The sequence below is a fragment of the Brassica napus genome, chromosome A5 (assembly GCF_020379485.1).
Source record: "Brassica napus cultivar Da-Ae chromosome A5, Da-Ae, whole genome shotgun sequence".
NCBI classification, from domain to species: domain Eukaryota; kingdom Viridiplantae; phylum Streptophyta; class Magnoliopsida; order Brassicales; family Brassicaceae; genus Brassica; species Brassica napus.
In genome coordinates, this window is record NC_063438.1 from 16,730,623 (window position 1) to 16,757,696 (window position 27,074).

Below are 27,074 nucleotides of genomic sequence, written 5' to 3' on the forward strand. Positions count from 1 at the left end.
TAATTTGATTTAAACACTTTCTAAGTTTTTAAGTTTAAAAAGGTTTTTTTTTTTGCATAGTTATTTGATTTTAGGATCTAGAAGACTCACAGAAAACTTAAAAAGAAGTCTTCCGACACATCCCGCCTAAATTTAAGTAAAATTTAAGGTTTCCGCCTAAATTTTGGAATAATTTAGTTTTTCCGCCTAAATCAAAGTCTTCCATAAGTCTTCTATGAGTCTTATATAAGTCTTCCATGAGTCTTCCGTAAGTCTTCCATGAGTCTTCCATAAGTCTTTCAGAAGTCTTCTGGGTCGAAAATATTTAACGTAATTGGAATTTTTGTCTCTATATATAAAGAAAATTTACACATTCTCTTTCTTCCTCTCCAATGACTGCAACAAAAATGTAATGTTTCTCACTTTAAAACTCTCCAACCTCTCTCTAATCTCAACTTTATATCCATTTCACACTTTTTTTTAAGTTTGCTCACTAATTTATCTTCTTTTTGCATATTTTTCATTACATGATTCTCATCTTTCACTCTTTCAAAGGAAGATCTCTAAATTTTGGATATGAATTTATGTGTGTGTTTATATATTAGATTCTAAAAAGCTATAGATTCAACATAGTGTGACTGTTTTATTTATTTTATAAGCATAAAATTTTCATTTTTGAAGTTTTCTCTGTTTTGAAGTTATTTGAATGTTTTTGTATTTGCAGTTTTTTCTAGATCTGAGAGACTTTGAAAGACTTCTCAGAAGACTCTCAGAAGACTCTCGGAAGACTTCTCAGAAGCCTTTTTAGAAAGTCTTTTAATGCATTTTATGCTAGAAAATTTTCCATGAAGTCTTCAGGAAGTCTTCCGAAGTCTTCTGCCTAAAGTGGTATAAATTTTGAATATGTATTTTGTGTGTTTTATATATTAGATTCTAAAAAATTATAGATCCAACCTAATGTGACTGTTTTGTTTATTATCTAAAAATTTATTTTTGAAGTCTTCTCTATTTTGAAGTCATTTGAATGCTTTTGAATATGCAAATTTTTCGGATCTGAGACAGATTTTGGAAGACTTCTGGGGTAATTCTTGGAAGACTCTCGGAAAACTCTCGAAAGATTTTCGGAAGACTCTCGGAAGACTTCTTGGGAAATCTTCTGTATTTTATACTAGAAGACTTCCCACTAAGTCTTCAGAAAGTCTTCCAAAGTCTTCTGCCCAAAGTGGTACAAAGAGATGTTGTGAAGTGGAGTCCAAGCTTATTTATGTTGAGGAATAATATATAGCTGTGTAATAATTTCGTTTATGGTATTTTTATGATTTGTATGTCTATTTTTTAGTTGTGAATTATTTTGTAAGCTTTAAGAGATGTTAAACAAAAGATTGGTAAATATGTTCATGTTTTGCCAAAAGTACTTGACTTCATTAGAGTTATTGATGCAACATACTAAAAAATATTTTAATCATTCTACCCACACATAACAAAACACAACAACACAAAACTTAGTAAAATTTTCTAAAACTAAGAGAGAAGACTTCTCAAAAAACCTTAGTCAAATTCACAAAATATCAAAATTGAATTTTAAGTGAAAGTTGAAATTTTAAATTTCATGAAAGTAAAAAATTGTATCTTATGAAGAAGACAACAGAAACACAGAACATCACCTTAATAAAACAAAATCATCGGAGAAGACTTCTCCATTTAGCTAGAAACATTATTAAACATCAATGTTTGTAACTTCATATTTATCACCAATTAAGTTATAAATTCGATTCAGTAGTCCCAATATTGACTAATAAACATGAATTAGCAAGAAAATATTAAAAATTCATTTTAATTTTGGACAAATTTGAAGTTTAATAAAGATTTACGTAGAAGACTTACTATGTGTAGACTTCAAAAGAAGTCTTCTATTTAGGTCATCTTTGCAATTGCAAATTTTCGAAGAAAGATTTCTTAAGAAGTCTACTCTACGGAAGATATCTTCGGAAGTCTTCCTTTGTAAATATTGGCTTACTTTTGAAATTGATTTTTTTTCAAAATTCCCAGAGAATACTTTTTTTGAAGTCTTCTCGGATAAAAATGTTACTTTGAATTTGACCGAAGTTAATCAGAATTTTGAATTTTTGTAGAAGACTTTTAGGAAAGTCTACCTGGAGAATACTTCAAAAGAAGTTTTCTCTTAGTCTTTCGGAAGTCTTCTCAATGTCACAAGAAGTCTGCAGGGTTACTTTTGCAATTGACTATATTTGACTTTTCTAGAGAAGACTTCTTCCGTCGGATGACTTCTCTAGAAGTCTTCTTTCGAGGGCAAAGGTTTGACCAAAACCCAAAATTAAACTCGAGAAGACTTCTAAAGTAGTCTTCTTCTCACTGATATTAAATTTTTTACTATTATTTTTCAATTGCAAAAGTAACTCACGCAGACATCTTCCGACATTGAGAAGACTTAGGAAAGACTTTCAGAAGACTTCTGTAGAAGTTTTTTCCACGAAGACTTCCTTAGAAGTCTTCTACAAAAAGGCAAATTTCTGACCAACTTCGGTCAAATTTAAAAGTAACCTGTTTATCCGAGAAGACTTTTTTAGAATCGTGAGCTTATGAACCTTACATAATTTGTATTCAAAATCTTCAGTTTTTTTAATGAATTTTGAGAGAAAAGTGTAAGATATGTGGTTTGTGTGGATAGGAAATGAGAAAGGATGAGAAAAAATCGAAACTTTAGGGCATTAACACTCTCAATTTTGTAGTTCATGGTGGTTGAGGTATTGATGCCAATGGTAAAGTTGTAAATAATTGGTGAAGATGAGGATGGTAAGGTAAAAATATTATTTTCGAAAAAAAAGTAATGGCATTTTCGTGAATAACTAGAACTTTTAGGGTGAATAGGACAAAACAAAGTTTCAAAAAAAGCATAGGTTGTTTTTGGGGTTGACTTGAAATTTTGAGTCATTTTTGAAAGAACCCCTAAATAATTTGATGTTTGATTTAACTATTTGAAATCATAAATAATAACTTATTATGCTGATTTTTAGATTAATAAGACATAAATTAATAAATATTCGTAAGATGATTATGCCTGCATGTGCGGGCAAAACACGTAGTAATAATTATTTGTTTTTTAGTTGCCAATATTTCATGCGAACGAAAAATGTGTTGTTTAAAGAAAGTAATTGTTTATATGCTAATTTTATTCTCACACATCTATTAATACTGCTTAATTTACCCCATTATTTTCTCACTAATAATAATAATAATAATAAATAATAATAATAATTCCACAATGCGGATTCGGGTTGTTCCACGTGGAAGAACGGCCTTGGTTCTCGCTGTTAGGTTTTCAACCTGTTTCGCGAGGGAACTCATAGCCTTGTCTTGTTCTGCTGACTTCTTCTCGAAGTTTGAGAACATCTTCTTGACTTCCTCAAACGCTGCCGTGTTTGCGCCGGCTTTGACCGCGGTTATGTTCGTTGCTGTAGTCTTCTCAACGTTGTCGTCGGCAGCAGTGTCGTCACGAGTTTGTTGGTTATTGAGATCGTCGTCTGACATGTCTGATCGAGCGTTGGTGGCTGAGAGTTTGATTGATCTGTACCCCCCCCCCTCCTTCTAGCGCCAAACTGTGGAAACCGAAATTCGCATTGTTGATTTCCATTGAATTAGGAAAGTTAGGAAAGCTCTAATTTCCCAGAGGTCCCGGATATCTGCTAAACCACATGCCAAGCAATCAAAAACACGAAAAGACAGACGAAAAAAAAGAGAATCGAAAAGAGAGAAAAATTGATCTTCTTCCAAATTTGAGTATGAGCGTTACAATGAGATAAGAGCCTTGGCCACGAAAGTTGTTGGCGAGATCCCTCGTTCTAGCACCTAGGACTGCAAAAACCCAAATTGAGTTGCAGCTCGAATAACAAAAACGGAAAATTACCTAAATTGCTTTAAGTATTGGTCTGAGTAATAATTCTTGTATATCTTCGCCCCTTCAGTCTCGAAATCCTTATATACTCCTAAGGCAGTTTACCTTTTTCCCTTTCTGCCCCCAGTCGAGTTTAGCGCTTCGCGGAAATCTTCCATTATCCTTCGATCTCTGTATTTATCTTCGGAAACTTGACATTTATCTTCAGAAGCTTGACATTTATCTTCTTCTGCGCGGCAAATGATAAACCGTCGTAACGATTGGGCTTGGTTTCATAAAATTATAAGTGGGCTCTTTGTCGTGTTCTGGCCCTTTTTAGGCTGTTTTCCGACTTTGGTGTTTTTATGATTTTATAATAAGAATATTTCCGAAACAACGTCAATTTTGAAGATCATTCAAATTCCTCGTATAGAGTAGGCAACCTTGGATGTTCAGCTAACCGGTGTCGTTCAATACGATCAATTCAAATGTCCTTCGAGAAAAGACGATTTCTCGCGGTTTTTAAGTCGTAAAGTTCCAACGATGCCTCCGATCGAGATGAAACAAGAATGAGTTCAATGCAATCTCGGGAGAAGAGTTACAAGGACGAGGTGAAGATGGATTCCGGTCGATCCAGCTCGGCCATTCGCCAAACTGGACTGGTCCAGCTCGGCGAACGACCGAGCTGAATCCGCGGTTGATCCAGTCCAGCTCGGCGAATGGCCGAGCTGAATCCGTATTGGGTCCAGCTTGGCCGTTCGCCGAACTGGACTGGTCCATCCTGGCGAACGGCCGAGCTGAATCCATGTTCGATGATCAAGTTTGTTTGTTTCCACGAACTGATCTTTAAACTTTCGAATGTTTTTCCCGTTCTTTTTCGACTTCATTTTTTTATGGACGAGAAAACTTTCTCATACGTTTTTTCTGACGTTTATTTTGTCGTAACCGATTTTGACCCCAACAACAGCATCGATTGACACCGACCAGATACTATCGATCTAAATCGGACGCGTATCAGAGCAGAAAAAGTTTGAAGTGTGTCAAAATATTTTTGATGTAGGCACCACCATGCAATCAGACAATTCTGGGGGAAAGAAGATGAAGAATTGGAAAATGAGAAAAAGGATCAAGGGTGATCCTTAGTTATCATTGATTCCTCACTTCTCAGATGGTATGAGAAAGTACAAAATGCGCAGCAGATGCTTCTCACAACAATTCACAAAAGAATGATAAAGCTTCAGAGAGTAGACATTGAGACTTGGTTTAGGGAAAGTTATCATTCTCATCCAGGATTGAGTTATATCTCCAGAAGTCAAGCTAATGACTGAAAATAAGCACTGAGTGGGAAGCAACCCACAACTAGGTAAAAAAAAACAAAAAGGTTAACAGTGTCGAACGACACTGTAGCAGCTTCACTGTTCATCAAAAAAAAAAAGAAAAACAAAGAAAGAAAAGGTCTGAGGAAGACGAGTTCTGCACCATCATCGATCGACAACCATCCGGTGTCGCTCGACAGAGTATCACAAGTATCAATCGCTACTTAACTGTGCTGATCGATACTCACATCAATGGCAGGTACACTCGCGAAACCTTGTTAAATTTAGTACTTTTGGTTTATTTTCCACCAATCTTAGACTATATAACATTGGGGATAGTGTTGTTTAAGTCTGGGAGAGGTTCTACTAATATTATGTTTTACTTTGAGTATAAAAAAAAAGATCCAAGAACACGATTTCTCTAAGAATCGACCGATGAGACTTGGTCAATATCGATCGACAGTACCACACCAGAAACTATCGATTGCCACTTTACTGTGTCGATCGATACTGACTTCAGCGAGTAGGTATATCGTTTTTCTTGTTACATTATGTACTTATGATTTATGTTCTCACCAAACTTCGACTAGATATACACTTGGGACAGTGTAAATTAAGTTTGGGGGGAGGTTTATTGATATTTAGTTTATCTATGAGTTTAATCAAAATATTTTCAAAAAGTTTTTATTGAGTCGAGAAGGGGATAATGAACTTTACAATTTCACTTATTATCTAACAACTCTCTAGCACTACTCTTAGACTTATTGAATGCAGAGTGTATTAGAGATACTAAAGTGGATCACCTGCCTATTATCCACACTTGCTGAGAATGTTTGAAGTAACCAAAGCTGATCTCCAACCTAATTGAGCTTAATCTGCTTGTCTTGGGACTTGGTATACAGTATATTGGATTCCTTCTGCAAGTCTGGAAGGTAAAAGTTTGTGTGTTTATGATTCCCTTCTCTCTCTCTCTCTCTCTCTTCGGTATCTATATAAATAATAGATTGAAATGATTTCATGCGGTTTAGAGGGGTAGAAGAGTGTCTCATGCGACCCCATTATTATACTCTAATGGAATGATCACACATCGTTGGAAACGAGGGGTAGGAGTGTCTCATGTAATGCCATTATTCTCCTATACTTTTTCAAAAAACAAAAAAAAAAGAAGGATAAAAGAGAAAATCAAAAAGAAGATGAATAAAGATGGTATGTATCAGCATTAATGTTCATTGGAATTGAGATTCAGAAAAAAGAAAAAGAGGGAAGAAAGAGATCAGATAAGACTACATGTGTGTTCAGAAACTTGCTTGAGTAAGAGTCCTTGTGTCTTTTGATCGATACTCCCAAGATAAAGCCTACATTTTTTATATATGTACTAAATCAGATCAGTAGAAGGGCGAGTCAGACACTATTAGCTAAGTTGCTGGTTAGATGGATTTGGTTGCTAAGTTAGGATATGGTATATATGAAACATCTGAAGTTTAAAATTGATTTGGTGTGGCTTGCAACATTGTAGAGGTGATGATATGAGTTCTTAAATTGTGTGAGTCCATGTTGTTTTCAAACCTCTTTTAGAGAGACTACTTTGTTGTTTTGCTTCAGGACAAGCAAAAGAGTACGTCTGGGGGAGTTAATATACCATTAATTTTACCCATTTTTTACCATGGTATATAAGTGTTTTAGGATACATTTACTACGATTTGGAGTCTAAGTATGTTTTCAGGTTCAGGTACGTTTTGGAGAAAAATGGTGATTTTAGGGTCTTTTGGAGCCTTTTAAGGTGTATAGCTGTACAGACGCGTCAGATGTTTATATACGGATGGAGACCTTCCCACGGTGCTATTGAGCTGATATTTTGACACAAGATATAGCTTTGAGTTAGCTTTCCAATGCCACCGGCTTGAGGTCAATTCAACGGTTAGATCAGAAGTTATGTTTGTAGAGTGGCCAGTCTGTCTCGCGAGAGAGAGAGCTGTCGAGGAGATGAAAGAACGTCGATCAGCGGTGCACCCTTCGTGTCGATCGATGGTGATTCCAGAACACGGGCCGAGTATATTTCAAGACCAACTTGAGCCCAGAAGCAACCACAAATTACCAGAATAGCCATGGACGACCTACAACCCTATTTATGTATTTTCTAAGCCATTGTTGAGGGCTACGCTTTCTTTACTTCATTGTTCTTAGTTAGGAGAAAAGGGAGGAACTCCTTCAGAGTCCTCCTGGAACTCCTTCATTGTCCTCCTGGAACTCCTTTAGAGCCCTCCTGGAACTCCTTTGGTTTTAATATCTATTGCTATTTCATCTATTCTTTCTGTGATTTTTTGTGACAACTATCATGCTTGAATAGATCCACTTGTTAGGTTTAGGATTCAGATAGTCATGAGGGATTATCCCAAAATATTGAATTGCTAAGTTGTTAGGACATAAATCAATTGAATTGTTCTTTAATGCATGTGTTATAGAATAGCTAGCTAGGACCTTGTTCTTAGATAATGGGCGCAAGCGAAAGCATGGTTCTGTATCTGATCTAATTCATATTGTGCTAGGATTGCTAGAAACAAGCGCAATCTGATTTAATCACTACAAGAAAACAGCGGTATTCTGACGGACGTTCCGACGGAAAATGATTTCCTCGGAATATACCGAGGCATTTCCGAGGCAATTCCGAGGAAACACAAAATTTTGCTTCCTCGGTATTCCGTCGGAATATTCCGACGGAATTCCGAGGAAAATTCATCTCGTCGGAATATTCCGACGGAATACCGAGGAAACTAGTATTCCTCGGAAAAAACAGATGAATTCCGAGGAAATATTATAGACGTTAGAGAGCCGTTGGAGATCCGTTGGGGGATTTTAAAAATTCCGAGGAAATTCCGACGAACTAGCCGTTTGCATCGGAATTCCGTCGGAATTTCCTCGGACCGTCGGCAGGATTTCAACTATAAATACAAGCACCCCTCTTCCTCTTCATTCACTCCATATCTTCATCCTCCCTCTCACTTTCTTTACACACGAATTTGATTCATAAAAAACATGTCTTCTTCAAATTATTTTCGTTCTTGGATCGATCGACCTCATTTGGATCCGAACACGAGATTGCTTACGGAAGAATACCAACAAGGTATAACCGAATTCATGGGGTTAGTTCACCGACAACCGGAAGCAAAAACAGGTATGTTAAGATGTCCTTGCTCTAATTGTAAAAATAAAAAAGTTATTAAAGAATGGGATGTTTGGACTCATCTATATTTGAGTGGGTTTACACGAAGTTACAAAATTTGGTATCATCATGGAGAAACTGATTATGAACTTGGTAGTACTAGCGAACCTCAGCCAGCGGTTAGATTAGAAGATCCAATTAGAACGGATGTAGATTACGGTGTAGGTACTGAGCAGATGGTAAATGATCATTTTAGAGGGGAAGATTTACCCAATGCCGAAGCTAGGAGATTTTATGATATGTTGGATGCTGGAAAGCAACCATTGTACGAAGGTTGCAGAGATGGTCATTCAGCTTTATCATCTGCTACAAGATTGATGGGCATTAAGACGGATTATAATTTGGCTGAAGACTGTGTGGATGCGATTGCTGATTATGTAAAAGGTATTCTACCCGAAGATAATGTAGCTCCTGGCTCATACTACGAGGTTCAGAAACTCGTAGCTGGTCTTGGTTTATCGTATCAGGTAATAGATGTATGCAGAGACAACTGCATGATTTATTGGAGGGCGGATGAACAGCGGGTTTCATGCAAATTTTGTGGGAAGCCTCGTTATAAAGATACGAGTGGAAGAGTTCCAGTACCATATAAAAGGATGTGGTATTTGCCTTTGACGGAAAGGTTGCAGAGGCTGTATCTGTCTGAACGCACAGCGAAACCAATGAGATGGCATGCGGAGCACTCAACAGATGGTGAGATCAGACATCCTTCAGATGCAAAAGCGTGGAAGCATTTCCAATCAAAGTATCCCGACTTTGCGTATGAGAGAAGAAATGTCTACCTTGGATTATGTACTGATGGTTTCAGCCCGTTTGGCAAGAGTGGAAGACAGTATTCTCTATGGCCAGTCATTCTTACACCATACAACCTACCCCCAAACTTGTGCTTGCGACGAGAGTTTTTGTTTCTCTCGATTCTCGTTCCCGGACCAGAGCATCCTAAGAGATCACTTGATGTGTTTCTTCAGCCACTAATATATGAGTTGCAACAACTATGGACTCAAGGTGCTGAAACATACGATGTTTCGTATAAAGAAAACTTTCAAATGCGGGCAGTACTAATGTGGACAATAAGTGATTTTCCAGCATATGGTATGTTATCTGGATGGACAACGCATGGAAGGCTATCATGTCCATATTGTCAAGATAACACTGATGCTTTCCAACTAAAACACGGAAGGAAAACGTGTTGGTTTGACTGTCACAGGAGATTTCTACCACCAGATCATCCATATCGTAGAAGTAGGAATTTGTTTACGAAGAACAAGAGGGTGTTTGACAGTCCACCTCCGGAAATTCGTGGGAAAGATTTGAAGACACAACTTAGAGATTTTGGTGCAGAAAGGACGCCAGACGTCGGTGGACATGAGCATTTTCCGGTAGATGGTGTTGGAAACCTACATAACTGGCACAAAAAAAGTATTTTTTGGGATCTGCCATACTGGGAGGATCATCTACTAAGGCATAATTTAGATGTCATGCATATCGAGAAGAACTTTTTTGACAATCTCATGAACACGATCCTTAATGTTCAAGGTAAAACAAAGGATAATTTGAAGTCAAGACTGGATTTAGTCGATATATGTGCTCGTTCAGAACTTCATGTTGATGAGAGTGGTAGGGCTCCTTTTCCCATATACCGACTTGATGCAGCGGGAAAGGATGCGTTCTTTGATTGGATTTCAAACGATGTGGAATTTCCAGACGGTTACGCATCTAATTTGCGTAACTGTATCGACAGAAAGGAAGGAAAGTTTACTGGCTTGAAAAGCCATGATTGCCATGTAATGATGCAGCGTCTCCTTCCGTTTGCCTTCAAGGAACTATTACCACGAAATGTTCATGAAGCAATTGCAGGGATAAGTGGTTTCTTCCGCGATTTATGCACAAGATCAGTGACTCTTGAAGGTATTGAAAATTTGAAGACTAACATAGCTGTGATTCAGTGCAACCTTGAGAAGATATTTCCTCCCTCATTTTTTGATGTTATGGAGCATCTTGTTATTCACCTGGTAAGAGAATTGGAACTTGGTGGTCCTGTGCAGTATAGATGGATGTATCTGTATGAGCGGTATATGTTCCATTTGAAGAAGATGGTGAAAAATTTAAGTAGGGTGGAAGGGTCTATAGTCGCACAGATGATCAATGAAGAAACTTCAAACTTTGCCGAGTACTACTTTCCAGCAGAAGTTCAGACCAAAAACAGAAGACCTGCTCGGCATGATGATAGAGGCGAACGGGCAACATATCATTGGAAGGTTCCAGACATTTTCACAGACGTTGGACGACTTAGCGGAAAACCAAAGGACCGTCGACTTACTGATCAGGAGCGCAGTCATTTGCAAACATATTTACTCACCAACTGCGAAGATGTTCTTCAATATGAAAGGATTTTCATGGCAGAAAAGCGGTTAGAATATAGATACGCCACAGAGGACGAACTAGAAGAAATGAAGCAGAGAGAATTTGGTGGATGGATGTTTACTTATGTGAGTGATGGTTTGGCCAGAGGTGAAACATTTGACGATTGGATACGCGAGATGGTCGTTGGACCAAACTTTGTTGTGAAGTCATATCCGAGATTTTGTACTCGAGGATATGCATTCACAACTCAGAAGAGGAGACGTTCGAGTACGACTTACGATGCTGGTGTTTGTTCTGCATCAGGAGATGATGTATACTACGGACACATAAATGAGATTTTGGAAATCAAGTATTTGGGCATGGTTGGATTGCGCTGTACTGTTTTCTATTGTGACTGGCACGACAACACTCCAGATCGAGGTGTGAGAACAGATGCATTTGGTGTTACATCAGTAAATTCAAGACGGAAGCTGCAATATTATGATCCTTTCATTCTTGCTTCTCAGGCCGATCAGGTTTGTTATATCAAGTACCCCCGGGTAAGGAACAGAGATGATCCATGGGTTACTGTTACAAGACTCAACCCGAGAGGCCGAGTTCAGGGAAGTTCTGAGCTGGAAGACCCACTACAACCAAGCACATCCGGCAACTTAAGTGCAGCAGAAGATTTAGGTGGAGTTGGCCTTGTAGTCGATTTAACCGACTTCGGAGAAGAAGCCGCCGTTCACGTAGAGGATGAACCAGTGATTGGAGAGTTTCACCAAGATCCAGATTCAGATTCATCTGGTGATGACGACTCGGAAACAGACTAGCGTCGACCTTTTTTTTTTTTTTTTTTAAAGGAAAATTCCGAGGAAATTCCGAGGACAGATAGGTTTTCCTCGGAATTTCCTCGGAATAGATCTTCTCGATTGAAAACCCAAGTTCCTCGGAATTTCCTCGGAATTTTCCGAGGGAATTCCGAGGAACTCTTTATGTTCGTCGGCATTTCCTCGGAAAATTCCGAGGAAATTCCGAGGAATTGGGGATTTGATTATAGATTCTTTTTCCTCGGAATCTCCTCGGTATATTCCGAGGAAATGCCGACGAACATAAGGATCTCCTCGGAATCTCCTCGGTATATTCCGAGGAAATTCCGAGGAACTTGGGGTTTTAAATCGAAAACAACGTTTTACGGATTGAATAACACGTATATAACCTTCATTAAGTGTCATAACCAGATTATGATGTTTGGAACTATGAACTTTGGTGTTTTATCCAATAACAAACACTTTTACGATTGCATGAACGAAAACCACACAACATAAGAGAAACACTTATACACTTTAATAAACGGTAAAGGGAATACTTACAATTATTTTTGAAATTTTGTTATTTCATGGTTTATTTTTGAAATTTTGGTATCTCAATGGTATGCATTATAATTGTATAAGAAATGAAATACGGCGAAAATAATCGATGTTTTAAAACCCCAAACCCTGGTTCCTCAGAAATTCCTCGGAGATTACCGAGGGTATTCCGAGGAATCCTGGTTCGTCGGAATATTTTCATTTAACCGGGTAAACCAAGCCGCCAAATATTTCGGGAAAATTGAATCAAAGAATTCCGAGGAAATTCCGACGGAAATATAAAATATTTCCGAGGAAATTCCGACGGATAGTTTCCGTCGGACGCCTCATAATATTAGGGCGAGCCCGATCTTCTTCCCCATTTCTCTCTTTCTCTCCGCGCCGCACAGCCTCTCCTCTCGCGATTTCCGGCGACTCCACCGTTCTCTCTCGCGTTTTTCCGGCGAATCTCCCCTAATCCTCCCCCATAATCATGTAAGAACCCTATCCCACTCTTTTAGGTTAGATTTGTATGGTTTTTAAGTAGATTTGATGATTTTGGAATGAGAGGGTGAATGGTAGATTTGTGTAAAATCGAGTTTGATTATGTATTTCACTTGATTTGAATTTTTTTTTTAGTTTTTATTAATTTTGTGGTTATAAAAATCGAATTTGAAATTATATATATATATTGAAAACGTTTTTTGTATATAAAATCTATTTTTTGCATTTTAAATTCATTTATATATTTATTAAACATTTTTAAAATCTATAAAACTTTTTTTAAGATTAAAAATCATTTATATAATATTTAAAAACATTTTTAATATTTTTGTGGTTATAAAACGTTTTATGTATTTTATATGTAAAATATAAATTTCTATATTTATTAAACATTTTTAATATTATGAAAACTATTTTTGTAATTATTTAACATTTTAAACATTTTTAAAACTATTTTTCGTAATTATTATGTTTTTGGGATTTATTTAAACTGTTTTTTTTAATTAAAATTATTAGAACTAATTTTTAAATATGTTTTTTTTTTAATTTACAGGTCTAATGATGATCAGATCCGGCCTCGCCAGCGTCGTAGCCGGGGTGGTATGGGGAGCCAGTCTCGGGGTTCTTCCAGCCATGTTCAGGATTCCGTTTCGCCCCACAGCTCATACCATACATCTCCCTCTCCATTACTCGCTCCTGCTGCTCCCGCTCCCGCTGCTGCACCCGCTCCTGGTCCCGCTGCTGCACCCGGTCCTGGTCCTGCTGCTGCACCCGGTCCTCCGGGAGTGATGACGGTTGCGGAGTTGGTTCGACAGCCCGGTCGTGACCATCTTCCCTATCTCACTGAGTATCCACATGGACATGGTTAAACATGGTAATTTAAACTTTTATTTTTTAAACTATTTTTTATTTAAACTATTTTTTTATTAATAATTTATTTTTTTTATTAGGTTCAACCGATCCGGGAACGGGATCAGCGCATGGATCAACCGTATGATGTACTCGGCCCTCGACAGCGGACATCCGACTTTCACTCACTTCCCTGTCGAGAAGCAGCATCTGTGGTTTCGTCAGTTTGCGGTAAGTATTCTAATTTTTAAATTATATTTTTTATATTATTAAAACTATTTTTTGTAATTATTAAACTATTTTATATTTATTAGACATTTTAAATATTATTAAAACTTATTTTTGTAATTATTAAACTAATTTATATATTTATTAGACATTTTAAATATTATTAAAACTTATTTTTGTAATTATTAAACTAATTTATATATTTATTAGACATTTTAAATATTATTAAAACTTATTTTTGTAATTATTAAACTATTTTTTTAATTATTAAACTATTTTTTATTTATTAAAACGACGATTTTTGTAATTATTAAACTATTATATTTTTGTGCTTAAAAACTATTTTTAAACTATTTCAGCAAGAATTCAACTGGAATTCCGATGATACGCTCTCTATCTATCACCATTTTGTCCATAAAGTTATGGACAACTATGGGAAGCAGATGTACGAGTGGAAGAAGAAGTGGGAAGTAAACAAGGTAGTTTTTAATTTATTAACAATTTTTAATTTATTAAACTATTTTTAAAATTATTAAACTTTTTTTTTTTAAATTAAAAGGTCCCAAAGTCGATGAACGACACGGTCTGGAAGGAGTTGTGTGCGCATTGGGATAAAGAAGAGACGAAAGAAACTTCTTCCACCAACTCCAACAACCGCAGGAGCGACCGTAAAGGAAAGGGCATCTACAAGCATAACTTGGGTGCTCAATCTATTGCCACTCTGGCGGATCGCATGGTAAGCTCAACCGCTTTTTCTTCAATTATTTAAGTTTCAGAATTTTATTTTTTTTGCATTTTCAAATTTCTAATGTTTGTCTAATTTATTTTTTTTCAAGGCGGAAGAAAATGAAGGCCAACCAGTTGATGATCTCGCCCTTATGAAAAGGGCGTATACCAACAAGAAGACCGGCCAGATTGATGATGGTCTTGTGAGGGACGTGGTCGACCTGGTCCAAACTCAGGTGTATGACGAAGTGTCTCAGCTTCAAACCGATGATGACGATTCGACGGACTCGACCAACTTGTCTCGGGTTCGAATCAACGAAATCGTTGAATCGGTAAGTTTTTTTTTTTTAAAGTTCAATTTAATTATTTCTTGATTTTTATTTTATCATCAATTTAAATTATCTAAACTTGGTTATTTATATTTCAGTCGGTTCCAAAGAAAAAGGGACGTTTGGTCGGTTTGGGTCGTCGCTCCCGGTCGGCTGCTCCTTCTTCTGCACCACATGCGTATGTTGATCCAGAAGTTCTTACGGCTCAGCTGAAGGACAAGGATGATCGGATATCTGCGTTGGAGACCCAGATGGCAGCTCAACAGGCGGGCTATGAGACCCAGAAGAGGCTGAACGAGCAGATGATGGAGATGATGAAGAGGATGTACCCGAACGAGACGTTCCCGAACATTCAAGACCCGTAGTTTTTTTTTTTTTCCAAAAACTCTGAATGTTTTATTTAAATTTGAATATTATCTACTATGTTTTATTTTATGTTTTATTCAATTTTAATTTTAAATTTTAAAAATTTTAATTTTTAAAAATAAAATTAATTTTTAAAAAAAAAAAATTTTTTAAAAAAATAAATTTTTTCAAAATTCCGAGGGAATGGAGTTCCTCGGAAAATTCCGAGGAACTTTCTCCCCTCGGCAAATTCCGACGAACTTTAAGTTCCTCGGAATTTTCCGAGGGAAGAGGTTCCTCGGAATTTTCCGAGAAAGTCCACTCCCTCGGAATTTTCCGAGGGAAGAAAGTTCCTCTGAAAAGTCCGAGGAACATTTGTTCCTCGGTATTTTCCGATAAACATTCCGAGGAATATTTCGTCGAAACTTCCGAGGATTGGACCATCGGAATTCCCTCGGTATTTTCCGAGGAACCTTCCGACGAACTTCGTGTCCTCGGAGTTTCCTCGGAATTGTGTTTCCTCGGAATTCCGTCGGAATTTTCCGACAGAATTCCGAGGAAGTATGAAATTCCGAGGAGATATTTCCGAGGACTTGTTTCGTCGGTATGTCCTCGGAATAGCGTTATTCCGACGACATACCGACGATTTTTTCCCTCAGTATCCCGATGTTTTCTTGTAGTGAATTTAACCTGGTGGACAAGTCAAACCCGCGCGATAAAACTTGCTAGAAGGAACGTCGATCGACAACTCAATAGTTGCATTGATCGGCGGGCTGAAAGGTGTATCGATCGACAATGCTTAATCGGTATCGATCGACAGTTTCTCAATACCAACAAGCAGTTTCTCAAGACCAACAAGCGATAGTTGAGGTTTTAGAACTAGACAATAGATAATCTAAACAAACGGAAGTTGATAGATTATTATATTCCAACCTTAGAATCTATACCATTATAATCCTGATGACCTAAATAGAAACCCTAAGTCTAGCAAACCATCCTTCCATCAAACAACTCATCGATTTACTGAACAACTGCCTTGTTTACTCTGTTCTGCTATTTACTGTTTTATAATCGATTAGCCTAGCTTAATCAATAACTATTTAGATCTAGTATGTACCCTAGCTCCATGTGAATTAGATCCCTAAGTGCTACAACTCGGCCTCTTATTTGAGAAAGTACCAATCACTCTTTATGATAATATGAGTGATATCACTCACAGCCAGAACACTCCCCTACTCGCGACAGCCTAGTTTTTTTTTTATCAAAAACCGGTTTCGAAAGGGTAAAGGCTCAAGGGTTTCAAAACGTTTTTAAACATCAAATAAAAACCTTACCACCCTTTCTAGCCCAATACCACGGATCCTAGTCTACGGATCAGCCATTACACAGCCTCCTAACACTCACCTCACACACTTAGAAATTTTATCGGTTTTTTGGAAATTTCTCTCACACATATGAACAACAAGAACGTTTTGAGAGAGAAAGCACAGGGGTTCTAAACTCTCAAAATGACACCCCAAAGGTCCTATTTATAGCCACGGATTATATGCAAACCCCTTGACAAGTGCCCATTCATGTGTCCCCACAAAAGCTCCATTTTCATGCATTGGTTGTATCTGATGACTTTCGTTTGGCTTTATTTCACTCGATTACCGATTTTGACCATATCGACCAAAAATGTGTTCCTCTGAACCAACTTGGTTTTGACTCGACAAAACTCCATATCATGTCTCCAAATACCTTAGAAAATGTTCCTAGGTTAACTCCTGGAATCACATTTGTCATCTTTGCCCTTTGGCCGCTACCAAAACTCTGCGTCGACCATCTCCAAAACCTTTATCGACCATTTGTTGTTTCGCCTGTACCAACTTGATTCTGAATCGATCCAGTGTCTTCATTTGATCCATAAAGATGATTAGCATTGAGCCTTACTTGATTTTCTGACATTGCACAATCCTCCATACCCAACCTCGACCATATCACAGCTCAGTTCCATATCTTCGACCAATTCTGATTTTTACTCAACCAATCTTCAAATGTCTTCGACCAAATGTCTAAGAACATTTTCTTATATCATCCCACTTCAATCACTGGTCGATCACAAGTCGTTAACTTCGCGTTGACTTGCCTCCTAAGACCAGGGGTATTACATTCTCTCCTTCTTAAAATGAATTTGTCCTCGAATTTGCACTGTACCACGCTTACGCTGTGTTGGGGTCAAAATCGGTCACGACCAAGTTAATGTCCAAACCTCCGAAAAAACAAGTGTGAGTGTCTTTCGGCGACAATTATGCTTGGTAAAAAATGTCACGACACAGGATCTCGAGATAAAACCTTGTTCGAGTCTCGGTTGGATCAAACACAAGCTGTCCCAAGGTAACGGAAACGTATCTAAACCAGCCATGGATAAGTTCGAGTGTGACGATCGGAACACGGACAAGCCAAGCTCGATCACTACGAAACGACCGAACATGCGCACTGCCCGGTCGCTACGTAGGTTTCCCGAAACGTCGAATAAGACACGAATCCATGCATTCTCGTCTACTCTTTGATGCTATCTCCCGAAAACCGTAGCAAACCCATTTCATGTTTCTCGACATTTGAAGTCATCAATCGAACGTTACGATAAAAACTGCGGAAAGTTCGTTTTTATCGAAAGAAGCCGTAATAAACGCTTCGAGCCAAAATACGGCCCGAAGGAACCTAAAACATGACTCGAAGCCCACTTTGAAAGGGGTGCTGCAATGGTGCTAAAGTCTTTGAAAAATCTTCTGTAGAAACCAACCAGTCCATGAAAACTTCTAACTTCACTCACACTCTTAGGACTTGGCCAATCTCGGATCGCTTTCACCTTTTCTTCATCAACCTTGATTCCTTGAGCTGTAGCAACAAAGCCTAAAAACACAAGGTGATCTGTTCCAATAGTACAATTTTGATAGTTAGCAAACAGAGACTCTTTCCTAAGCACTTCAAGAACAGATTTCAGATGATTCACATGCTCATTCAAAGACTTGCTGTAGATCAAAATGTCATCAAAGTAAACTACAACAAAGTGGCCTATGAATGCTCTCAGGACGTGATTCATCAATCTCATGAATGTACTAGGTGCATTTGTGAGACCAAATGGCATAACAAGCCACTCATATAACCCATGTTTGGTTTTAAAAGCAATATTCCACTCATCCCCCTCTTTCATCCTAATATGATGATATCCACTTTTTAAATCAGCCTTAGAGAACACACACGAACCATGCAATTCATCTAACATGTCATCAAGTCTAGGGATAGGATGTCTGTACTTTACAGTGATATTATTGATGGCTCTGCAGTCTACACACATGCGCCAGCTTCCATCTTTCTTTGGCACCAAGAGTACTGGAACAGCACATGGACTCATGCTTTCCCTGATGTTTATCCTTTTTTGTTGACCTTGTTCAGCAACAAGCCAATGTCGTATAATATATCAATCTGACGGCAATTCAGAGACCGTCTATCATGCAAAAGGATGCGACCAGCCAAGGAATTCTGCGAACACAATTTCCAAAATTCGGTCAACAGTCTTGGTCTTTGGTCAAGTCAATATTCCTAGTCAAGTCTTCATAGTTTTAAGAGCTTTATAGTTTCAAGGATTGACTAGATTATTTAATGGAAAAATGATTGCTGACTACATGAAGTATCGACCATCACATGGCTAACCATGCAAAGTATACTAATGTATACCTAGCTACACGAAGTATATGTTATGCATGATAACATCCCTCAACTTAATGATTTTATGTAATTAACATCACAAGTTTAATTTCATTCATCCAAAAAGTGATGTAGATATCAGAGACCGTTAAATACCTCGTTTCATCAATTAAAATATGACCAACCCGACTGTAATTTAACTGAAATTATATTTTAACCCACATTTTAAGAGGGTAACAATTTTTTATAAATATCTAATGTACAAAATCAATATATTTTAACGTTTTTTGATATGTAGTGTTTTAACATTTCTATTTTGGTGTATTAGAATACTACTATATAATTATATTTTTTATATTTATATTAAATATGTAAGTTATAAAAGATATTATGTAATTTTGTTTTTTAAAATTATTTTAATATGTTTTCTTATGAACTTTTCATAAAATTTATGTAATTCGTTTGATGAATTGTGTGATATATACTTATTTTTAAAATTTTAATTAGAAAATATATTTGACGTCAATTTATTGACTCTAACATTTTGTTTGCTCGAAACTTATTTGATGTCAATTTAAATCAAACATAATCTCACATATATAATTATAATATATGTACTTTTAATAATAAAATAATCTAAGAATAAGTATATAATATGAAAGTTTTAATAAGTTTAAATGAATGCAATTTAATATAAACAAAATAATGCATTAATTTAATTATGGATGAATTTAATTAATTGTATATCAAACAAATAAGATGTTGGAGTAAGTAAATTGATATCAAACAACTTTTACAATAAAAATTGATCAAATAAATATATATCACACAACTATTCAAAAGAATTACACATATTTAATTAAAAATTAATAACAAAACAGATTAAATAATAAAAATAAAAATTAAATAATATCTTGTATAACTTTTGTATCTAATATAAATAAACTAATACAACTATATAGTTTTCAAATACACTAAAATAAAAATTTCAAAACACTACTTATCAAAATTTTATAAAACATATTGAGTTAATAAATTATATTTTGTTAAAAATATTCTCACGCTTTTAAAAAGCGGATCAAAACCTAATTTTTGTTTAATTACCGTTAGGTACACCATATTTTAATTGAGAAAATGGGAGACTTAAACGGTCTTTGACATCCATATCACTTTTTGGATTAATGAAATTAAAGTCGTGATGTTAACTACATAACATCATTAAGTTGAGGGATGTTGTCATGCATAACATATACTTCGTGTAGTCTAGTATACATTAATTTAGTTTGCATGATTAGCCATGTGATGGTCAATACTTCATGTAGTCAGCAATCATTTTTCCTTATTTAATACTACTGATTGCCTATTATATAAAGGCTTGCTTTGTATTGTTTTTATTCATTCAACCCTTTTAATAAATATCTACTTTTTAAATTTGTTGAATCCTTTGTTCTTTGGAACATCGTAATGCTACGAGAGTGATCTCCGTAAGCACGGTCTTGTTCACTAGTGGGGCTGTCTCTCACGGACTAAGACCAACCCAGAAAGTATCTGGCCTTCCGCAGCCTTATACTGAAGAACCATCGATCCACCTTTCCTTTGATCCATCTTTGGGTCAAAGCTTATCCTTTTCACCAACCTTCGAGTGTTCCTTGGGAGATTTTCTATTAAGTTGTATCAGAGCACACTTGAGGGTTCGGTGTTCACTTCTTTCATTCATCATTCTCATCTTCTACTAAAAAAAAAAAAAAAAAGATCCACGAGAAAACAAGAGATCATTCCACCTGAAGTAAAACTGAGACTGCTCTTCCATCTCTCATAATGGCTCTAGGAGATTGCTTCTCCGAAAGCAACCTGTTTTGATCACTAGTGGGGCTGCCTCTCACGGTCACAGGTTTAAACATTAAGTCGGATTTGAGGGCAAATCCTTTTGAAGGAGGAGGGGATGATGTGACCTTGTTCAGCAACAAGCCAATGTCGTATAATATATCAATCTGACGGCAATTCAGAGACCGTCGATCATGCAAAAGGATGCGACCAGCCAAGAAATTCTGTGAGCACAATTTCCAAAATTCGGTCAACAGTCTTGGTCTTTGGTCAAGTCAATATTCCTAGTCAAGTCTTCATAGTTTTAAGAGCTTTATAGTTTCAAGGATTGACTAGATTATTTAATTCTACAGACTGCCTATTATATAAAGGCTTGCTTTGTATTGTTTTTATTCATTCAACCCTTTTAATAAAAATCTACTTTTTAAATTTGTTGAATCCTTTGTTCTTTGGAACATCGTAATGCTACGAGAGTGATCTCCGTAAGCACGGTCTTGTTCACTAGTGGGCCTGCCTCTCACGGACTAAGACCAACCCAGAAAGTATCTGGCCTTCCGCAGCCTTATACTGAAGAACCATCGATCCACCTTCCCTTTGATCCATCTTTGGGTCAAAGCTTATCCTTTTCACCAACCTTCAAGTGCATTCCTTCAAGTCTCGCTCGGTCGCTACGTAGCAACCGAGCGCACGTCCCGCTCGGTCGCTACGTAGTAACCGAGCTTTCCCGAAACGTCGAATACGACACGAATCCATGCATTCTCGTCTACTCTTTGATGCTATCTCCCGAAGATTGTAGCAAACTCATTTCATGTTTCTCGACATTTGAAGTCATCAATCGAACTTTACGATAAAAACTGCAGAAAGTTTGTTTTTATCGAAAGAAGCCGTAATAAACGCTTTGAGCCAAAAGACGGCCCGAAGGGACCTAAAACATGACTCGAAGCCCACTTAACGATTTCTTAACCAAAAGCCCGTAAACCGTAGGACGGTTTATGCTTGGTTCGCAAGGAAAGATAAATGTCAAGTTTCCGCGGATAAATACAAAGTTTTGGAAGATAATTACGAAAATCGGGAAAAATGGAATATCTCCATTTTTTGGCTATGACAGCTTAAGGGCAGAAGGGGAAAAGCGTAAACCAATCTAGGAGCGAGTATATAAGGAGTCCTAGGCGAGAGGCATGAGGAGAACGTTTTCAGAGCAAACTTAGCACTTAGAGCAATTAGGCAACTTTCCGTTTTGTTATTTCGAGCTGCGACTCAGTTAGGTTTAGCCGTCTTAGGGTTGTTAGAACTAAGAATCTCACCGACAGCTCTCGAGCCCAGGCTTATACCTTGTTGTAAACGCTCATACGCAAATTCGGAATAATACTTCTCTTTGCTCTCTTTTTATGATTTCTTATACTTTATCGTTGTTATCTCGTGTTCTGATTGCTTGGCGTGTGGTATTAGCAGATATCCGGGACCTTTGGAAAACTAGGGTTCTCCTACTTTCCTAGTTTAAACGGAAATTGACAATGCAAATTTTGGTTCCCACACGCTGTGTTACTCGGACTTCGCATCCTTCTTCAGACTTCCTTTGACTTAAATACATCTCATATGCTTCTTCCTCTTCCATGCTCCTCGAACTCAAACTCCACTTGTATTCTCTCCAACATTTACCATCTCTTCTTCCTTTGATTTGATTCTCACTTCGCAAATGACTTCCACTTGCTGATCTTCCTCTCATTGCACACAAATCCTCTAGAGAATTCGTCCTTGAGACTTCTTTCCTTTCACTACACTAAGTCACCTCGACTTCCTCTTCGCACACTAATTGTCGCCACCACCATTCGTCATTCAATATCTCCCCTTTTTGGAAACAACTTCCATCCTGACAGCAAGTACATCACCTCTTCTTGGTGATCTTAATGCTTGAACTCATCATCTTTACTACATCATCCTCTTTCTACAACCACAATCTATGGGCTTCACACTTGCCTTGTCTCTTTACTAGACTTCTCAAGTCTCGGTCTTCACTCTTGACATGAACTCTTAAACTCACAAGCATTCTCTTCCTCAATACACTTCAGACATCTCTGAGCATATCTCTGGGCATACTACCATTTACACTCAAAACCTCTCTAAGGTCTTCACACTTCACGACTAACAACCATCCGCATCATATACTTCCTTTGATGCATATGGCTCTTCGCAACACAAATGAATAGCACACCATGGATGACTTTGTCTTCCATACGACAAACTGACGACTACACCTGTGACGTCTCTGAAACTTCACACACACCACTAACATCTCTGACCACTCAAGGTCACACCACTGGCGTCTTTGAGTCTTCATACCTAATCATTCCCACTGATAACGCCTCTGAATCTTCACACTCGGTCATTCTCACTAATAACGCCTTCGAGTCTTCACACTGACCATCACACCAAGGATGTCCTCGACTCTTCTTCTCCTACCCATATTTAGAGCAGCTTCAGAAAGAGTAGCATCTTTCCTTATTCCCAGATCAATAATACCCCTTTCTCCCAGAAGATCCATTATCACACCTTTTATGGACCAATTATCATACCAAAATGAAATATGACGACCATTCCCAATTTCTACCTTGTAGAAAGACTTCGCTAGTGGTTTGAGTTTGAGCATCTTCCTCCACATCCAAGAACCAACTTGAGTATTAGCTTTTACTTCCCAGAAACTCTTTTTCTTTAGTAGATTCATTTTGACCCACCTCCCCCAAAGAGAATCCACAGCAAGCATTCTCCAAATAAGCTTCGACCCATATACTATATTGACTTCTTTCAGTGAACGCAACCCCATACCTCCTTCATTTTTTAGCTTACAGATATCTTTCCATGATACCTTAGCACCTGAGAACTTTAAATCTGGACCCGTCCAAAGAAAAGAAGCACATAACTGCTCCACCTCTTTAATACACTTGCTGGAAATCTAAACACAGAAGCCCAGAAATTTAACATACTTACCAACACTAATTTGAGTAATTGGAGTCTACCAGCATATGACAAAAATCTACAAGTCAAGGAGCAGATCTTGCTTCTTACTCTCTCCACCAGCGGTAATGGAAAGTTTGCCAATATTCTTCTTTTTCCTCCTCTTTAACTCCAGCCATATATGCTGTAGACTTCTCAATACTAATTCTCAACCTCGGCTGCTTAGCGAAATCCCCAAATACAGAAAGAACACCCTCAATAGATTCTTTAGTGCCTTCCACAAATACCATCAAATCATCCGCGAAGCATAGGTGAGTAGGAGATAGAGATTGGCACCGAGGATGCAGCTTGAACTTCCTCTCTCTCACAGCCTTGTCTATCTTGTGGGATAACACATTCATTCACAGAACAAAGAGATACGGAGAGAGAGAACAACCCTGCCTCAGTCCTCTCTTACTTTGAAAGTACCCAGCAAGCTAACCATTCACTTGAGCTGAAAATGAGGGAGTAGTTATGCAAAGCTTTATCCACTGTAAGAATCTCGCTAGAAATCCTATTGCCTCAAGACTCCGAAGAACAAAGCTCCACTGAACAGAATCAAACGCCTTAGATATATCAATCTTCATCACACACCTAGGTGAGACAACATCCTTGTGATAATCCTTGACCCACTCTGATGCTAATAATACATTCTCCATCAGAAGTCTTCCTTTAATAAACGTTGACTGTTCGCAGAAACAATTAGCGGAAGAATCAGCTTTAGTCTATTAGCTATAATCTTCGAGACCACCTTATAAATCACATTGCAACAAGCTAGTGGACGAAAATCTCTCATCTCTAATGATTGAGATTTCTTAGGAACCAGAGCCAAGTTTGTTGAGTTTACCCCCTTAGGTAGAAATCCATACCTGAAAACTGATTGGACAGCAATGATGAAGTCCTGAGCAACAATAGACCAGGTTGTCTTGAAAAATTCACTTGGAAATCAATCCGGGCCAGGTGCCTTATTTGATGGCATTGCAAATCAAACCTTGCATATCTCCTCCCCAGTAACCTCAACTTCCAATAGACTGCAATCCCAGATGAGCATCGAAAATCTAGTAGCTCCCTCAACTCTTCAATACTAGCTCCAGAATAGTCTTCAGGAGTCTGGTTGAGAAACTCGGAAAAAAACCTGACTGATTCCTCCTTGATATCCTGCTGCTGCGTAACAGTAATACCATTCTGACACCTTATCTCTCTTATAGTATTTTGCGCTTGTCTAGATCTGATGGCATTATGAAATGTTTTATTATTCTGATCTCCCACATCTAGCCAATGGAGTTTCGCGCGTTGCTTTAGAAAATCCTCTTCCAAACTTGCAACATGAAGCCATCTCTCATAGGCTACAGCTTCCTCCTGAATAGAGACTTCACTCGGGTTTGATAAGGTGATCTTTTGTTTCTTGCATATAACCTTATGAGCTTCCTTAGCTTTTTTTCGTCAGATTACCCAGTTTCTCCTTGCCAAGCTCCCTGATGAGAGGCTTTACACTCTTAAGCTTCTTAGAAAACCTGAACATAGCTGAAGTCGAGTGGAATAACTTCGGTGTACCATCCCAAAACCCTCTAACCAGAGGGAGAAATGCTTGCAACTACCCAATTGCATTCATATATTTGAAAGGCCTTCTAATTTTCACTTCAGGGGAAAAATTTTGGATCTTGCATCTCATGTGATCAGAACAACCACCTACCTTAAATACTGAATAAGCACTCGTGAACCTCTGTAAAGCTATATCATTAATAAGAACCCGGTCCAGTTTTTTGCAAATAGCTCCTTCTTCCCTCTTGTTACACCAAGTAAACAATGGACCTTGATAACCCATATCCGATAGCTTACAATGCAGAGCCATTTTTTGAAAAGCCGTCATACCACTTGAAACTCTACTATACTCCATAAATCCTGAATTTTCCTCACCCTCCAAAATCTCATTGAAATCACCTACTATCATCCAAGGCTTACTACTAAACATAGCTGAGTCTTGATGATGGCATAGATCCTCCCAAAACTCCTTTCTTTCCTCCACAAGATTATTTGCGTAGACACTTGTGTAGAAAAACTCTTCTCGCCCATGTAACCCAACAGAACAGATGATAAGCTGTCCTGATTTGTAGACTGGGGTTACACAAACATTATCTCTCCAAACAAACCAGATTCGACGTCCCCTACTATACTCGTAGTTGGTTATATAAGACCAACCTATAAAAACCTTCTTTAAGATACTCTCCGACTTCCAAAATACACCCAAAATTCATGTTATTTCTTCTTACCCAATCTTCTATAACAGAATGCTTCAAATATTTGTTAAATCCCTGCACATTCCAGAATAAATCTCCATGAATTAGTGTTTGCGTCGAGGCCTTGAGATCCTCCCTGGATTTGCATCCGGAGCCTTTTGGCTTCCTACCTCTTCTCGACCCTACTTTAATCTCCTCCTGAACCTGCTGATCCAATATATTATCATCCATTAAATCATTCTCCATAATCTCCATCTCCTCATTACCCTCATTGCCATCATTGCCATCATCTACATATGTAAGTAGCTTATCTTCTATCAGCTCACCTTCCTCGGTTTCATCCACACTTAGCACAGAAAATTTAGATGCAGAGATCTCTACCTCTTCTTTCTGAGTTGATATGAATAAAAACCTTCCTGATTTCGCTGTAGAAACCATAGACCACTCACTAGGACCAGCGACTCCCTTTTCCTTCTTTTGACTATTCTTCTTCTCAATACTACCATTTCCCACTCCTCCAGTTACTTCTTTACATATACTACCTTCAACCTCCCTTCCCACACTACCATTGGCAACTACTGAAACATTCGCTACACTTTCAGGACTAGTAGCTTTCACACCACTAACTTGAACTGGAGACCGAGAAGCATTCCTACTCTTCTTCCCCTTACCCTTTGTAGCACACACTGCTTCACTATGTCCCCATTTGTCACAGAGCTTACACCTAGCCGGCAACCATGGGTAATAGAATTTCACAGTGAATTGCTTACCCTCCTTAGTGAATGTGATCTCTTTAGGCAAGACTTTGGTGACATCAACTCTCACAAATTTTTTTGCCTCATCAAGGTTTGTACAAGCAGTGGTTTCCAGGTGAGGCTTCACAGAAAATCCTACTGTACTCGTAATGAAACTAAGCTCTTCCCACGAATACATATGAAGCGGAACTTTCTCCAAGTGAACCCACATAGGGATAGCTTCTTCTTTGTGATCCTCTTCCTCAGTTGTTGGAGTCCATTTCGACCCAATCATTGGAACCCCACCACATTCCACATTCCCCGGCGAAGGATCTTCTCCTTTGCCTTTTGACTTGAAACCTTGAACATCATCGTCGTTGGATTCACTTCATAGACTTCAATCTTTGTAGATGTATCTCCATACTTCCAAATCTTATTTAGAACCATATGGACCTTAGCTACATGAGGAGCCAGATCTAGGAACTTTCCCACAACAAAATCTTCCCAAAGCGGTGTAG

General features: G+C 37.8%; 1 protein-coding gene across 1 annotated transcript; it reads right to left on the reverse strand.

Annotated features, from left to right (window-relative positions):
• Positions 1-20,542: 20,542 nt before the first annotated feature.
• On the reverse strand, positions 20,543-26,851 carry LOC106368682. The gene is made up of 10 exons (XM_048779053.1): positions 25,795-26,851; positions 25,279-25,700; positions 25,038-25,179; positions 24,721-24,955; positions 24,577-24,616; positions 24,433-24,486; positions 24,035-24,271; positions 23,717-23,926; positions 23,017-23,544; positions 20,543-20,818 (listed from the first exon to the last, which is right to left on the reverse strand). The coding sequence occupies exons 1-10, from the start codon at positions 26,849-26,851 to the stop codon at positions 20,543-20,545; spliced, it is 3,201 nt and encodes a 1,066-aa protein (XP_048635010.1).
• Between the last annotated feature and the right edge of the window lie 223 nt (positions 26,852-27,074).

Bases quoted from the DNA above. Each gene is read 5' to 3' on its own strand.
- LOC106368682 (XM_048779053.1), bottom strand. From the start codon at position 26,851: ATGATTGGGTCGAAATGGACTCCAACAACTGAGGAAGAGGATCACAAA. The intron at 24,956-25,037 runs GTAATCTGACGA...ACCCGAGTGAAG, and splicing joins GCTTGGCAAGGAGAAACTGG to TCTCTATTCAGGAGGAAGCT. The intron at 24,272-24,432 runs GTAAACTCAACA...TTCTGCGAACAG, and splicing joins ATGGATTTCTACCTAAGGGG to TCAACGTTTATTAAAGGAAG.